The following is a 17,611-nucleotide window of genomic DNA, read 5'->3' as shown; positions in this document are numbered from 1 at the left end:
AGCCCTAACACAGCACTAGGGAATAATAACACCCCAGTAAGTAATCAACTCTTGGGACTTAAAGAAGTTAAGAAAGAGCTGAAGCTGACAAGAGGGGGCAAAAAAAGACCTCCATCTGTAATCCCAAAGGGAAAAAGTTGTGTCAAAGTAAAATAACACGACTGCAAGAAAAAGATAGCCAAATTGCATTGGCTGCCTGAGGACAAATCGAATTAACTCGGGGTCCACAGCTTGGACAAAGCTAAAGCTGCAGAAGCTAATTAGAATTGTCTCCTTATAACTTTGTTTTCAAGCAGAGGGGAAAATAAACTGAACTGAGCACTTGTAGCAGAAGCCTCAGAGAATGCCTTGCTCTTCAGATGTATCTGAATGGTTCTGCTGCTTAGCAGCACTGTTCGTGGCTCCTTTGAAAAGACATCAGGGTATTTGCGAGTTAAGTAGTAGCTGTTATCTGGCTTATAAAACATGTTCATGAAGATGTCTGCAAATTTTCAGCCAAGTCATAAAAGTCGTATCTGGAAGATACTCTTGGTTTATAATCTCCAGGGAGAGGGACCAGAGCCAAAACTGGGGTAGGAGTAGTTCAGCCATAGTCTTTGATTCCTGAACTTTTCTTCTGCTATCGTGCTTAAGGATAAATGAATTTGCCTCAAGTGCCCCAGATATCCTAGTGTGCAAAAGCCTCTTATCACTTGGCATGTGTTGCAATGCACATGTACGTGTTATAGTGGGTGGGAGGGGGCAGATCGTTTTTAGCTGTGCTGGTTTTCCTTTCAGGCATTCTTAGGGAACCAAAGCAAGTTATTTTGGAAGTATCTGCTGGAGGAATGAAACATGTTCGTGCCCCAGAACAAAATGACATTATGTAAATAATCCATCAGGTTTGCTCCATGGCAATCCGCTTCTGTGAATCCGCACTGGCTCTTCATAGCCCCAAAGCCTTCTGTTCAGCCTCTAGGAGCACGCTTATGCACATTTCTTTGGGGTGTATCCTGCAGGAGGACACTTGTGCAGGCAGTAGATGAAGGAATAAACACCCAGGCGTTGCCTTCTCCTTATCTGCTGGCAGCATGTAGTCTGCTCGCTGCCTCTACAAGGGGGCAGAGTGAGGCCAGCAGAGCTTGAATCCCTCCCCTTTTAACGTGTGGGTAAGGTCCCGTGTGCCTTGCTGCTGATCTATGTGTTTCTGTACAAATGATAATGCAAATATCCACTGTAAGAGGCAGCTATCTATTAACTTTAGCTAACTTGTGGTGACCAAGCTACAGTTTAACAAGTTACTTCAGAAGGAAAGCTAACAAACCATTTACAACATATCTCTCCACAGCAGACTTTCTGAAGGATAGGGTTGTGTTGTTGAAAGCTTTCCCTTTCCAATGGCAGCAGTAGGATCTTATTCCTCTTTAAGAACCTAATGTCATGCACAAGCTGTGCAGACCCATTGCATTTTTAAAAGGTTTGGCCCTCCGAATACAACCTAAAACAGGTTCTACCTCAGAAGATGAGTTGTGTGTAGTAGTAGACCCTGGGCCTGATCAAGCACAGGTATAAAACCCCATGTACGTTCCCTCATGAAATAATGCTAAAAGTTTACCTCTGGAGAACACTTGGCCAGACTAGTTTTGATGTTTTTTATTATTATTATATTTATTTTGTTTTGAAGGATTATGCAGCTTCCCGCATGCCATGAGCTTTGAGCAGAGAAGGTATCGAAGGTAGTGATCTCCCCGAAGAGGAGCGAAGGAGGTGGATTAGATCATGCATGATCTGCTCTTTAGATCACCTGAGCAAAAGTGAGGCATTCCTGGAGAAGAAAGCGCAATGCTGCAAGCAAGTCTATACAGATGGGTTGCAGGCTGCCCCTTCGCACACAGCACAGCCCAACAGGTCATGGAGAGGAGGCTGTGTGCCCTGACAGCGTCACTTACTGGCCCTAAAGTGTGGAGTCTGACCTGTTAAAAGACAGTATGTGCTTATTTAGATCGTGAAGTGTCACTGAGTACCAGCAATAAAAACATATCTGTAAAACATCAACCAAAATAGTACCAAATATATTCATTTAAAGGAACGCTTTGTGTCCCTCCGTCTCCTTAGACCTGCACATGATCTGTCTGCGGATCGGTTACTGTCGCGGAAAGGTGGCAACGGGCAGTTCTCATGTAAGAAAATACAAATTGTATGCTTGGTTTGTGCCAACTTCTGATTTTGTGTGTGTGTGTGTTACGTTGTATGTGATTATCAGTGTTCTATTCTAAATTTGATTAATTTGAAATCAAGATGGTGGGTGCAGAAAAATATTTGCAAGTAAGTTTTGTATTATTTCATATTCTTCTGGTTTCACTCTGGCCATATTCCTTCTGTAACAGATTTCTTCAAACATTCTGAGAAATAAGTTAATGGGCAGGAGCATTTGATGAACATCAAATTAACTTCCTCTAACAACCAATAAATGAGGTGACACGCTTAAATTGTGTTTGCTCTGCAAATTTGCTTTTTGGTTTTTATTTAAACTACACGAATAAAAGATGGGCCATGTTTTCCATCAAAAACTAAGGTGTGGAGAGCAAGTGCTAAGGCAAAGGAACCATCTGATTAGTTATTGAAATTGCAACTTTTTGTAGGCTAACAAAACAGTAGAGTTTCTTCTTCTCTTGTCCATCACATCTGCTGATGGAACTGACCAAGGTTTTCCAAAATGATTTTGAAAAGTAACTTGAACAGTTGCCATTGTGTCTAAAACACATGCGAAGAGTCACAGCCCAATAACTACCAGCAGAAAATATTTACAATTTGGGCATTGCTGTTTTTAAAAAAAGAATGACCACCCTGAGAGCCTGTTTACATAGGTATCCTGTGAACAAGAGCAGGTGGTGTTTGTTGAATGAGTTGTTAGAAATTACTTAGTTCTGTTTATCATAGCCATTTAGGATGATAAGTTCCCCATAGTAGTTCACCATTCTAGAATGGGTAAGAACCAAGGGAACTATCAAGCTGGGATCTGCAAGAAAAAGCACGTTTTGGGAAGAAAAAGTCCAGCAGCACAGAAGTTACTTAGTTCTAATAGTCTAAATGAATTAATATCTGTTATAAGACATGATCAGTGAGGCAGGAGGAACTAGACCATACCAACCCCTGTCCAACTGGAATTCTGGAATTCTGTCCCTGGCAGGGAGTTACTGGTGGCTACTGAGGGAAATGAGAACAGAGCAAGCTGTTGATATTCCCAGTCTCCAGTAATTTGCAACCAGCAACGCCAGAGGTGTTATCGTTGTTTAATAGCCCTCAGTGAACTTCTCCCAGGAATGTCTTGCTGCCTTTTGACCCTCGGTGACTTTTCAGCATGCTCTTACTGTTGGACGGTAGAAAATCCTTCTAAATGGGAGGTGTTTGTAAGAGGAACAGCTCAGCTGGCTGTGGCTGCGCTGGTAGAAGCCTTTCTTATAAATGTAAACCAGGAGCTAGTGCATGGTTTTAGGCCTTCGTTGTGCCCTTGTAGGGAAGATATTTTTGTTGGGCCAATGCAAAATAATATGCATGACTGCATGTGGCTACGAGGCAGGAAATACAGGCTCCAGCAGATGCTGACTTGCAAAGTCAGCTTGGATGAATCATTTTTCTTGTTGTCTTTGTTTACCTTTCTGCTGGGTTTTCTCCTCAGATTGGATGAGAACATTGCGCAGGCCTGCCTATGGTCAGCTTTTTCCTGTTTTTTCTTGTACCTAAGTAGTGCGCTGCTCTGTTTGGATTATAAACGTGGCAGGGGAATGTTTTAAATCCCCCAAATGGGGATTTGGAATGTAAGTCTTATGGAAACATTCCTACTGAAACTGGGTTACATAAACCTCCGCAAAGTGCGTGGCCACGTTGTGGACATTGCTCTTTCAGCAGCCCAGTTCCACTGCTTGATTTACTGGTAACAAATTCAGGAATTTTCCGTACCCCCTCCACTCAATCCAGGGTGAAATTTACCCTTTGTTAAGTGTCAGTGTGGCCTATGAATCCCTTCCTTTGTTCCTTACTGACCAAAATAAGCCTGATGCAGGATTTTAGGTGACCTGGGGGTCATGCAAGAGAACTTCAGCCAGAAGGTTAAAATTGCCATGACTGGCAGTGAAATGTTGCACTGTATGCGAAGCGCTCAGGAGGAGAGCAGGAGCAGAGCCTGCAGAAACAATTCCTAAAGAAAGAATGAGTTAATAATAATAGCTGGATTTAATTTCAGTGCCTCCCTTTGGCTTTCTGTAAGAGCTAACCTTGATGTAGGAAAGCTGGACAATGAATTTGATACCATAATCTGTTTTTATGCAAATGTCCTCTCAATAAATCTCCCATTACACAGAAAATGAAATTAAATGAACAAATATATTCATAATGTTAGACTTCTAAAGGTGGTGTACAATTAGTCAGAGTTTTACAAGCAGAATGAATTGGTTGTAATAAAAAATAACCTTTCTTGTTAATCCCTGAGAATATATTTAAAGCCCAGGCTCAACCTTTTTAAATGACTGCCAAAAAAGATTGAATTTGAGGGGCCTGAGAATTTTTGCATATCCTGAACTTTGGTAGACTGTGAATAACAAATATGATATTAAATTAGGAACATGTCCTTGCTGTGCTTGCCCCTTAATCAATTCTATTTTGTCTAATTTCAGAGCCTTTAGGATATGTCAATATTTTTGGGAGCTTGATATCCTCAACAATATTTGAATGGCTTAAATTGGGTAGAATAACCATAAGCGAAAGAAATGGCATGATGAAATGCATATTTCTTAAGTAATAAAATCTCTTAAATGTCTTGTCAATGGACAGTCATTCCAACAGCACTGCCATTACTCCTTAACATCAGTTTCCTTCTAAAATCCCACCCAAGAATGATGTTAAAAAAAATTTGAAAAGACACTGCAAAATATTTTTCATGTAGGAAAAAAAAAAAAAAAAAAGATGACGGGAAACAATAGGTTCTGCATCAGAATAATTTGTTGCATATTTTCAAGATCCGTGGAGCTGGGGCACAGCACAGCTCTCCTGTGGCTGCATAGCTCCTGCCCCAGACTCACAGGTGTTTGGCACCTCAAAGCACAAGCAGGAGTTGTGTTGGTCTGGGCACCCGTGATAATCCCAGGCATGCAAGGGAATAAACTGGCTTTAACTTGAAGGGGAATTAGGCAAGAGGATTTCTACCACACCTGCCTTTCATCTGCCAGTGAGGATTCTGGGCTGTAAATGATAGTCCTCCTGTGGGTCTCAGTGAAGCACAGTGCAATCCCTCCGTGCTGTTAGACTGGATCTGACCACGCGTCCTTCTTGCCCACAGCACCTGGTAGAGAGGGTGAGGACAGAACTGACGTGTGGTCATCCCTCCCCAGCATAACCTCTCAGCAGTGATGCTTTTGCAATGCTGAGTGTGGGCTTAAATAAATAATAATCATAGCATCATTCAGATTGGAAAAGATCTCTAAGATCATCTAGTCTGACCTTAATAAATGCTCTTAGATCAAATGTAAGTGGTGCTGAACAGTCTCAGCCTGATCAAAAGAACAGTGAAGAAAGGTTATGATGGAAAAAAAATCAACAATTATCTTTGGAGGGAATGAAAATTTTCAGTGGATGAAATACTCTTCATTGAAGAGTATTTTGCAAAGGGTTTCCTAAACATATCCATGTATTTCCTGTAATACCTGGAAATCTCATCCAAAAGCAATGAGGCATTCTGCTTGTTCAGGGCAGTTTTTTCTTTCATGACCTTTGGTCGCAACAGGAATGACCAACGGTGTAGGCTGGATAAACTTGGGTTTAGTGAGTTAGTGACAACGACAAGAAGGAGGCTCTGGGACAATGTTTCGATGAGAGGAGCAGCAAATAAACACGTAGGGCAAGCTGAGAGTTTACAAACCAGATTTCATTGTATTTATACATCATGGTTGGACTGGCTTTCAGCTGCTTCTGCTAATTCTATATTTTCAAGTCATGATCTGGGGGTTCCTCAGCATGCCTCTGAGGCAGACAAGGAGAAACGTGTCTGCCTATTGAGTGTGCACTGGTTGTCCAAGCATAGGGGGAGCACGAAGCCTGCAGCATGAAGCCCCCATATAACTAGAATGCAAATGAGTGAATGCTGTCTTTGATCCGTGTTGCTCCTGAGCATAATCTGCTAACCTGGCAGGAGCCAGGCATGAGTGGAATTGCTGCCCCTATGTAGGAAGGAACTTCAGCCGCTTTGCAAGCAGTTGCTCTCAGTTTGCTTGTTGGCTCGGGGAAACAAGTGGCTGAGAGAGCCCCATCCCAGTACAGGACAGGGGAGCTGGCTGCACTGTGGGGCTGATCACCTGCTGCTCACATTATGGGACTTCTTTTAAGCAGGGGTAACCTGAAATTGAGCTTTTCCGCCCACATCTGAAAAACGAGCAATGGAGCCTTTACCCTGAAAACGGCATGAGTGTGGCATCTCCCTCTCTCCGAGGGACGGGCTGAGCGTCTGAGCAAGGATCAACCTCCAGGAGCCAACCCTGAGGTGAGACTCCAAGCTGCCGGCTGGGCATTTGCTTCGCTAAAATGGGGCCTGTCCCTCAGCACAGAAGGTGTTGGAGTCTTCTGAGGGCATGTATTTAAAATACAGGTGGAAGGGCTGGGCAAGGTTGTTGAAGAGGGAAGGGTGATTTTGACCGTGTTAGATTTGCACAGTAAAACTTGTAATAACCAGCAAAATATAAAGGCTTGAAGAGTGAGTGTTTCTCTGTACTTCTGAGTAATTGTACTGTTAAATAAGATGATGCCTGGCTGTATGATATGCACATTCCATAAAACACGGACGTGTTTTGCTCTGCAGGACACTGGGAAGTGGTTTTTGCTCTGAGGTCTGGATTGACCATGTCTCCTCCACTCCCCTCGGACCTGGGCTACATCCCCCCTGACGGAGGATGGGGCTGGGCAGTGGTGTTCGGGGCCTCCATCTCGGTTGGGTTTGCATACACCTTTCCTAAAGCTTTCACAATCTACTTTAAAGAGCTTCAGGCTGTTTACAGCATCTCCTACAGCCAGATTGCCTGGATAACTTCCATCATGTGTGCTACCACCTACGGAGGAGGTAAGTGAAGCAAGACCTCATCTTTCTTTGTATCAGAGGAGGTCAGAGCTCCACACCAAAAGGGGAGGGGAGAACATATTTCGTTGAGAAAGTTCTTGGAAAGATCTAACCTGAAAATTGGCTTTCTGTTTTCTGATGTTGTGCATTGGCAAAACAGAGAAAACCAGCACTGCTGGATATTTTATTGATAACATATACGATGTCATCAGTTCTTGTTATTTCATCAGAAATCTTGATGTGTTTGGCTTGGAGCTTGGCCACAGGGGAATTATTTTAAACCTAGACAGTTATTTCAGCATATTCAGCATTACAGCTTTTGTCCTGCTCCTCTTCTTGGCTTTCTTTTTGAAATAAAAAAACATGTTTCTGGCACTCATGGTTGTACGGATGGAAGCTTGAAAGCTAAAACTCAGCTGGTGAACAGGCATAGCATACATGCATGTAGATGTTGAGTTAGTATGTAAATGTGTCTTTAAATATTACCTAATTCTGTTGCCAAATTTTTGCTGTAAATTTTTAAGCGATGAAGTTTTAGATTTCTGTCTGGAGAATCTCTCTGAAAGGACAAATGTGTCCCCTGGTCACTTCAGGTTAAATTGTTCACTGAGTGCTTGTCCCTTGGCGGCAAACATCGCTGTTGTGCAAAGCTCCCAGGAAGGTGTTGTGTGTCCTTGTAATGAAATCACTGAGTGGATGTGCTCAGAGGGATGCTTGCCTTAGATACTGATGCCAGGTATCATCCTGCCACTTTGATCTCAGCAGCTGGTGTGTATCTTGCTATTAATGGTTAGTAGATTACCGTCTTGTTTTTAGGTTGCTGGTGCTTTGTGAGGTGCAGCTGTCAGGAGTTACTGCCTGGCCCTTAGCAGAGCCTTCGTTCTTAGCTTGTGTTGCAAGGGTGAAATGTAAAAGGATTAACACCAAGAACATAAGATAGCCACACCAGCGCACACCCAGCACCTCAGTACCTCAGGAAGGAGCTCTGCACAGTGATTAAAAAAAGCTGCTGTGTGAAATGGCCTCAGAGGCAGTGAGAAGGCTTCACCGGGGCCTTGGGACTACAGTCTCAGAAGGATGGAAGCTCGCTTCCAGGGCTATTAAATCAGCAGGTCTAATGAGCGTGTATTTTCCTTTGAAACAATGGGTGCATATTCTGTAACCACTGTGTTTGTTGTGGTTTCATGTCAGCAGAGTAAAATGAAAGGCCAAACAAAAGGTTCGAAAGGCTCAGGCTGGGGATTCAGGCTGTGCATGGCTGCTACAGGCCTGATTTCCTCAGGATGGCTGCTCTGTGTCCTCTGAGATCTGGATGTCTGAAACTGAACACCTTTAGGGATGTCTCAGACCAAATGACGTTTTTGTCTCCCCCTCCCCATTCTCAGAGCTATCTTCAACAACCTGATGAAGATGCAGGGGAGAATAAAGCATAGGGACTGGAGTGAGTGATCCTGATGGGGGAAGCAGCCACTACAGCATGAAACTCGAGGTTTTCATCATCGATCTTCAAATACTGATGCTTTTGGCACCCTGTTGCTGCAGAGCTATCACTAGAAGCTGCAGCCACATGCACAAGTTCCTGATGTTTCCAGATGTCAGAGGTAACAACAGGGAGATGTCAGCATTAGCAAGGAAATACAAGATGTTGTCCTGGCTGGCAGAATCAAGATGACTTCTCCTTTTCAGCATTACCTTTACTATCACACAGCCTTCAGGTTAAGAACTCACTGCTGATGGGGGGTCTTACAGTACCTCTCCTGGCATTTTCATAGGCACTAGGCCTGTGCTGACTGCCAAAAGGGCACTTTTCCTTGATAGGGCTCTGTCTTATGGTGCAGTAGTTGCTGCTTTGAGCCTCTCTCAGTTTTAAAATCACTGTAGCATCTTGGTTTTAAAAATGAACTACCAAAATAATATATATTGGGAAAAAAAAAGAAAGTCTCACGAAAAATGTCTGTATAAAGATTATAGACTTTTCTAGAATTAAGGAAGATCAATTATCTACTCTGTTCTTGCAAATGATTAATAATTCTAAACATTTTCTCATCATGTTCTCATCTTTCAGAAGTTGTTTCCTGTAAATGGTGTTGACATCTCCATAGATCTGACAGCAGCATCATGCTTAATTATCATAGAGGAGGGAATGGTAATAATAACAGATTTAGTAGTTTCATCTCAGAAAATAAATATCTTTGAATGCATAAGTAATCGAATACTCAATTTGATCTTCCTTTCACACACCAGCATAAATTTAGAGTGATCCTGCTGCATCCAGTGAAGCTGCACGCCTTGTTTGAGGGAGGAGGAAAGCACCAGCAAGACTTGCCAGGGAGGCTGAGGGTACCCAGGGGATGCCTTCAGGGGGAATTATGCCTTCAAACCACAACTTTAGTTTTACAATGTTCAGAAATGCTACAGCTAACTATATACCAAGTAGTACTGTAGGGGAGTGTAAGTTTCTTAGCACTAGAGCAATTAAAAAAAAAAAAAAAGAAAGCTTCAAAAAATGTTGGATATTCCTTCTGGGTGAAATTTTGTCTGCACTGAAGTCCATAGGCACTTTGCCATCACCTTTAGTGGAGCCAGGATTTCACTTGTCAGCTGAAAATTTTGATTTGCTAATCCATAATGCTAGAAGCCTGGAAAATTTCAGCCCCAAGCATGATATTTAGGAAAGGAGGCTGAGAAGTGAATGAAATTTTAGAAATGAATTGCGTGTCTGTAAACACTTGGTTTCCCAAAGGTCTCTGGGACTGTTAAGTGATGGAGTGTCCTATAAATATGACCCAAGTAATGAGTGCATCTGTGAAGCCTGCCTTACAAGGGGTCGTGCCTGAGGCAATTGGGAGGCTCTTGGGAAGGTCGGTCTGCAAAGCCGGGATTACAGCAAGCTTGAGTAAACACTGTGCTTGGACCAAAAGTCTCCTCTCTTTGATCTCATAGGGCAGAATGGACATACAGTGTCAAAAGTTCAACAAGCTCCTGGAGAACAATCTGTGTAAGACCTTGAAAGTTAATACTAAAGCATCGTGCTCGATCTGCTGGACAACGGTCAGCCAGAAGGGCAAAGAAACAGGGGAAATGCAGGCTCAGGAGCGCTGCTGGGTTTACCTACAGAAATACTGCGTGTTGCATCACCCTGTGCTAAGGGCACAGAGGGCTGATGCATTGCAGGGATGTTGTACACAGCTGCCCACACTACCTGGTGCATGAATAATCCTTTCCATTGATTCTGTTTCTTGTTTCCATACCAAAGTATTCAACTGAAATGTAGCAGGATCAGGCTGGGTGTCCTCTGCCCCGCACAGAGGAGCTGGTTATGCACACAATGGCTGCAGGATTTACCCTGCAGTCCTGCTTCCCCCTGCTCCCTTGCAGTGTCTGTCAGCCTCAGGGGTGATGAGAGCTGTGTGGTCCCAGCAAGCCTGGCTTCTCCTGGCTTCATCCTTGTCCTCGAAGCAAGCCAAAAGTGCCCTACTTCTGTGGAGCCAAGGGGTTGCAGCTCTCAGGGCACTGCAGTCCCAGAGGGAGGTTTATTGGGGGAATCCATGGAACAGCAGGAACCCTCAAACAGTTGCAGACACTCATCACAACAATTTTCTATGCTGGAATGACAACAACAACAAAACACAACACAAACTTCCATCTGCCTCTTTGGGACAGTTTTTCTGCAGGTTTAACTGACTCCAAGGCCTTGAATACTTGGGTGAGGGTGGGTTAACTCTGGGGGGAAAATACCTTCGTGATGTAATGGCTCAGAGTTCTATGACCTGCAAACAATGGTGTCCCAGAGACTACCTGCAGACCAGTGTGATGTCCCCCTGTGTCCAAGCTGAGGAGCTCCTGGCCCTCAATTTACACTTGGGCACCACTGCACAGTGCCAGCTTTCTGCTCTTTCAAAGAGGGAGGAAGAGGGAGCTGCTCTTCTTGGTGCCCCTGTAAAATCTCTCATCTCCCAGACATCAGGAGAGTTTAATGAGATCTAAAGCTCTCTACCTTGTTGAAGTGTTACTTGCCCTTCTGTCCTATTGCTAAAGACCCAAGCATTTATTTGTGGCAAGACAGCCTTGGAGGTGGGCTGGAAGCAGCGGTGGTCTTCTGGCCCCAACTATGCCACAGATACTTAGGGCCATGCCTTGGAGAAGCTGCTCGTGGAGGGGCTGGAAATCTTTGAACCCTGCAGCCACTGGGGTTTTGACAGTCTAAACTGCTGCAGGTCTTCTCCACCTGGTTCTTTTTCATTGAAATGAATAAGGAAACTCTCACAAGAATATTTCCATCAGAAGGTCCAGGATGCTTTGTGTGCTTTCACTTCAGAATAAGACCAAGTAGGCAAAGTGGGTAAGGCAAACTGCAATAGGATGGGATACGGTACTAATTTTACATTGCCAACACGAAAAGGCCTTTTTTCACTACATGTTTACTTTGAGCAAAGAGGTATGGACCCACTAGCCTGTGGTGAAACCTCGCAAGGAGGAAAACAAAGTCTCCAGGACTGGAGAGTTGCAGCTGGGAGCGCAGAGGATCCTGCTGCACACCATGTCCTTCAGTGAATTCCCCATTGCTTTCGGTACAAATGAGAGTGACGTGCTGCTCGGGGTAAAGTGTAATTGCACCTCCAACACGACCTTCCACCCCAGCTGTTTGTTTGCCCGTGTGTGTGTGCACAATTTGAAATGCCACCCGCTTGGCTTTTAGTGATGTTTGAGAAAAACATGGAATCTGTGCTAATTTTTGGCCATTCAGGGCTTCACATAGCCAGACATCTGCCATTCAAGTTAATAGCTGAACTCTGTGTGTCTTTGGGTCCTTCAGCTCTGTTGTTTTTCCCTTCCTGTGCAGTCATTTTCCAAATATAACAGAGCAAGGCCCTATTGGGATTAAGATGTAAATGAGATGAAGATGCAATAGCAAAGGAATAATTTGCTTTAATTCCCAAGTGAAAACATTCCAATTATTAGATTTAAATTAATTGTAGCCATCTTCTTACCAACACAACTGTTCCTGTTTGGGCTACTGATTAAACCCCTGCAACAGGGGAAAAGCAGAAGAAGTGGTGCTGCTGCTGGCTTTGTGTTTTGGTCTCAGGGAAACCAGCACTTCCAGCAACGGTGCTTCACGTACCTGGCCGGCTGGATGGCGCGATGCAGAGCTGGAGCCATTCAAGGGTTTCACTGCTGTTTGAATTCCTCTGCCCACCTGGCCTCTGCAGTGCTATTAATACCACAGCTTAGCCAAAAAACAAGTTTGATGTTTCATAACTTTCTGTTTTGACCTCCTATGGCCCCTTTGTAAAACATCACCGGGTGCAAAACGGAGGTGCGAGGCTCTGCCAGCTGCCTCGTCAGCTTCCAGCAGCGCAGAAATCCCTCATCCTCACAGGATGTCACCCCACTGCTGGGTGCAGGGACGCGTGGGGCTGGGGGCTGTGCCCACAGACAGACGAACATCTCACACCATCCCAGAGAGGAATCCGGGGATTCAAAGGTGTCCTCAAAATACCCATAGCCAGGGGACAGGGACTGGCCACGGTGCTGCTGCATCCCTGCCTGGGAACCACTGGGCAGAGCGAGGTTCCCTTTAATTAATACCTTGAGCACGACAATATTAGCAGTAAATCCCTGAATGCTGGAGGTCTGGTGGCTAAACTTTGAGGAATGTGTTGTGTCAGCCCAGTGGTGAGCAGAGGCCAGTCAGTCTGTGCTTACCTGGGAGGTTAGCACTCATCCGTCCTCAGGCTTGAATTTTGTCACTGCATCTGGGTGGGGCTGAGAGCAGAGAATTTTGCTGAATTCAAACCTTTTCCTAAATATTAACCTATATTAGTATGGACTGATCCCTTAGAAAAAAGAATATTATTATGAAAATAAATGCACGTGGCTATTTTCAGAGGGCTGGGCTATTTCTTTCCTAAGACAAATTGCAAAAGTACCGCTATTGCATCCTGGGTCACTGAGCAGGGCCCTTAGGTTTTGTGGACAAAACTGCATATAATCTCATTCATAAATGAGAGGTAATTTCAGCCTCAGTCACAGATTGGACTTTGCTGCTGGTATATTTTATGAGAGAATAGAAAATGAGAAAATATTTTGAGAAACAGCCACGCTGTGGCAATGGGTACCGCAGACATTTGGAAGAAGTGCCATTACATCTTTAGCTGCTCACTTTACCCAATGCTGTTGTGATGCAGCAGAGCTAGGGACAGATTTTTTTTTTTTTTCTTTTTCTTAATGTGGAAACAATTTGTAAAGCCTTTAATTGACTTTCAAAGGCTCAGTGAAGGAAAAACACTGTTGGGGTTACAGAGCTGTAGCTCCTACCTTCAGCTGCAATAAAACGCTGTGTGTAGAAGGATTCAGATAAAATTCTTTCCTAATACCAAAGTGGCCCACCGAGAATAAAAATAAATGCTTTCCATTCTCAGGGGAGTCCTTTTTTTTTCCCTTTTTTATTATTATTTATTGTTGGTAAAAGGAAATCACTCAGACTGTCAAGACTAGTCACTTCTATTTTTGTCCTTTTATTTTTGTGTCCTTACATTTTAAAGAATCTTATTTATCAAGCCTTAGGCTTCAATAAATGAAGGATGTTTGCTTATAAAAATCCAGATGTAAAGTATCTGTGGGGACTGCCATAGAAGGCTTTGCAAGGAGTGGAAGATGGACCCTTTTAAGAGCAGGTTCAGCCTCCAACCCAGCCCCAGCCCCAGCCCCTTTCCCCCTTTGCCCTTCTTCTTGCCCCTGGAGCTTAGTGCTGGGGAAACAATAGCAGCCACTTATTTACATGGAGGGTTGTGATAGGGAAATGAGTTTGCTGAAAAGGTATTTTGCAATTTTAATGAACTTTCTTGCTGCTTGCCAACAAATTAAAAATCCTGCCCTCCAGGAAGCATCTGATTGCCATGGACGGGTGAGTGGAGCCCGGCCCTGGGGGCTGTGCTCTTTCCCACAGGAGGGGCACGCACATAGGCAGCTGCCCCACATCTCCCCACATTGCTAGCGAGTCCTTTTTGACCTAGCGAGCCCAGGATTTCTGCTGTCAGGCTTTTTCTTGGAAGAAACTCTCCCTCTGCCCTCAGATGGTCATGTTCTGCTTGTGAGCATCTCGTCAGAGCAGCAACACCTGTGCAGATGGTTTTCAGGTGTCTTTAGAAATCATTTGTCCCCCCAATAGCTCCTGCTGCAACTGGTTTCCTCCTCCCATTTTGTGTTTGCAACCAGTTTGTGTTAATGTTTACCCAGAGGGTGACATGCCAGTGCTTGCTGCAGAGGAAATTCCTTAAATTACACCAAATGTAATGTTTCTGCAGAAGGAAACTCTCCCATTTGCAGTGTTGTACCTGATCCTGCGTCCCTCTGCTCCAGGGGGTTCCCACCAGCACATAGCGCAGTGCTAAGGATGTGCCTTTCTTCGGTCTTGGGTGTGGTGGTTTATATGTGCTCACGTGTTTTCGTTTTTGGCAGAAGATAGAAACCAGCCACTAAAACTTGATTAGAAAAACTCCAGGAATCCCAAACCCTCTGAAGGAAAATGGGAGCAAACCATCCTGTCCCCTTCGCCGTCACCTTATTCAGCTGCGGACAGGGATTTTCATGCTGGGGAGACTTCCATTATGCCCTGCAATGGCAGAACTTGTATTTTCAGGGCTGCATTGTAAAAGCTTGCTGTAAGGGTGTCTGCAGCTCATAAAGTGACTCTGGGCTGCACCAGGACAAAATTCGCCAGCTCATCGTGCTGTGGCCCTGCACCCGCGAGTCAAGGTCTCCTGCTCTTTTTAAGTTTACTCAGTTTTATAGGAAGGAAGAAATAGTAGTAATAAAACATCTTATGGATGTGCTGTAAGGAGATCTTTAAAGCTGTAGATTAACTGCACCGGGCAAATTACTGAGCAAGGCACCGGTTCCTTCCCCCTCTCTCTTATTGCCTAATTGCCTATGGATAAAAATGGGAATTCTGGTAACAGGGGCTGTTTGGGGAGCATTGGAGGGTGGATGGAAATAGGGAGGAAAGGAGACCTTTCTCGTTTCATTGCAGATTGGTGTGTTTGCACCTGAACCCAAAGGGGTAACTATTAAAATCTTGTTATTTCGGATTTAGCAATTTGTGGTGCTGAAGTGAGACGGAGCGCCACATGGGATCAGCGAGCTCCGTCTCTCCATGTCTTTGGGGAAGCCCAGGCGGGCACACAAAATCTGCCCAAATCATACCCCAGCCCTCGTGGTTACACACCGGGGAACGGAGGTCTCCCTGTCCAAGGCAGAGTGGGAGGTGGCAGGGTGTGGTGCTCGCCTGCCATATCCATCTGAATTTGCAGAGAATTGGGGCTGAGAAGACTTGTGGGTGGATTCCTTTGAGACCCGCAGTTACTTGAGGCAGGAGGAGACAAGGTGGAGCAAGACACAAGGCTGGCAGCAAAGCTGCAACTTTCTAGCAAGAGCAAACAGTTCTAGTGTTTCCCCAAAAAGACTTCAGCAGAAAAAGTGGAAAATACAGTGAATAAGGGAGAGCAGACAGTGACTGTACATCTGCCCTAATCTGCCGTGATATAGTTGTATGGGTACAGGACAGCAGGAGGGAAGAGAGCTGGTGGAAACAGGAAAAAATCCTAATTTCCGTTTAAATGACTGCGGATATTTAATTAACCCCAGCGGGCTGGTTGGGTGCCAGTGCTCGGTGTTGTAGGGTGGTGAGGGAAAAAAAAAAAAAAAAGTGGAAAAAGGGAAAAGCAGGTAAACCCAGAGGGGGCTTGGTCTGCTGGCTGTGCGGGGCGGGTCCCGTGTGGGGCTGTCCTGCGTGGGGCGGTGCAGAATCGCCCTCCCCGAGGGGCTCAGTGCCGCGATCCCACAGGTGGGTGCTGCTGCGTGGGGCTGCGGGGACCCACGCGTGGCCGGGGCTGTCCTGGGGGGGTGTCCTGGGGTGGTGGGTGGGGGCTGCACCAGGTTGGAGCCGGCATTTTTAATCATAGCCACATCCACTGGGTGTTTCCAGCGCTGTCCGCCCCAGTGGCACTGCCGATGTTCTTCGCGATAACGGCGACGCTGCAGAGGGGACACTAAAAATTAATCAACAGCCCGAAGCGTGGGGGCGATGCTGTGGTCACAGCCTGGGACAGCGCTGCCGGCACTGACGCTGCCCGTTTGCACTTTTATTTTGCAGGGCTTCCCGAGGAGCACTGGGCTCGCGTCCCCCGGCCATGCCGTCCCCTGCTAATGCAGGGCCAGCCCCTGGCCCCCCGGACGGTGGCTGGGGCTGGGTGGTGGTCTTTGGTGCTTTCATTTCTATCGGCTTTGCCTACGCCTTCCCCAAAGGCATAGCCATCTTCTTCAAAGAGATCCAGGGTTTCTTTGACACGTCCTATAGCGAGATCGCGTGGGTTTCCTCCATCATGCTGGCCACCACGTACGGCGCAGGTGAGTAAGCCTGCCCTGGCTGCCAGGGTGGGTTTGCTGCACAGCAGAAATAAGTCAGAAATCTCCTTTTTGGGGCAGCGTACAGGGAAGGTGACGGTGTCCTTCTGAGCTGCTTTATCAGCAGGTTTATCTGCTGATCCTGTTTCCAACTTCGTTCAGGGAAACGTGTCCAGATGCAGAGCGCAGATGAACTACGGGGTGTTTTTTGGAAGTAAACTGGTGCCAGCTGGGATTTTCAAACCAGCCTGGTGCTTACAAAAAGTTTCATTTTCTGTACCTTTTGGGCATGTGGGGGACTCCCAATGCCTTCAGAAATGTGATCTGTGACCAGCTCGCTGCTGACATCCCCGAAATTTCCAGCTGGGTTTGCAGCACCTTTGTCGCCATTCAAAATAGGATCCACTTCAATATAATGGTCACGGAGCCATGTGCAAGCCTCTATAAAGGCACGCAGCATCCTCAGCAGCAGAGGCTGAGCTGTGTGGTGTGCCCCAGTGCTGTGCCCTGTCTCCAGCCCTGGGCTGCCTCTGGGGCTTCTGCTTCTTGGGTATCATCTCAGCAGCCTCCTGGCTGCTCTTCCACCTTCAGAACTGCCAGCAGAGCATGGCTGTGGGCTGCCTGCTGTCCAGAAGTCAGATAACCTCTTAAAATTTCCATGGGCATCAGTGAAACAGCCTGGAGAGCAGGCTGGTATCAAACAGCTGGGTCTGGGGCGCAGCCAAGGGTGAGCGTGGAGTAGAGCAGTAGCTGTGGCAGCTGCTGGTTTGTTGTGGCAGGTTGTAATTACAGCGATGAAATCACCAGGGTCAATCATTCTTATCACTTGTAAAGCAGTGCATATAACTTTGTTCTTTTTTAAAATCATTTTGATAGCACACTAATGACTCAATGAAAAGCACAGTCTGCCTTTGATTAAATCTGCAAGTGCAGGTAGACAGGAACCGTGCTCTGTAATTGCAGGAAACTTCATCAATATTTGTCCTGGCTCTTAAATAAATTCTGAAAATATTCTTTGTTTCTAAAAAGAGATTTTTGATTTCCTTAGTAATGCACTATAGTTTTCTATAGAGAGACTTGGTAATGAAAGTAATGATGCTTTGTACTGTAAAGTTTTGCAAA

General features: G+C 45.3%; 1 protein-coding gene across 4 annotated transcripts in view; it reads left to right on the top strand.

Moving 5' to 3' along the window:
• The first annotated feature begins 1,731 nt into the window (after positions 1-1,731).
• The window catches only part of LOC137862325 (monocarboxylate transporter 2-like), a 38,239-nt gene continuing 22,359 nt past the window's right edge, over positions 1,732-17,611 (top strand). Inside the window, exons 1-3 of one of the 4 annotated variants that reach the window (XM_068694267.1) lie at positions 1,732-2,159; positions 6,361-6,511; positions 6,827-7,084. In XM_068694267.1, the coding sequence (XP_068550368.1) occupies positions 6,868-7,084 (217 nt within the window). In that variant the 5' untranslated portion in view covers positions 1,732-2,159; positions 6,361-6,511; positions 6,827-6,867. Of the gene's footprint in view, positions 2,160-6,357; positions 6,512-6,826; positions 7,085-15,783; positions 15,930-16,041; positions 16,493-17,611 lie in introns of those variants that run through there. The other 3 variants (XM_068694268.1, XM_068694265.1, XM_068694266.1) reach the window with 3 other exon arrangements.

This window comes from Anas acuta, chromosome 11 (genome assembly GCF_963932015.1).
Source record: "Anas acuta chromosome 11, bAnaAcu1.1, whole genome shotgun sequence".
Taxonomy (NCBI): Eukaryota; Metazoa; Chordata; class Aves; order Anseriformes; family Anatidae; genus Anas; species Anas acuta.
This window is presented reverse-complemented; position numbering and strand designations above follow the sequence as displayed.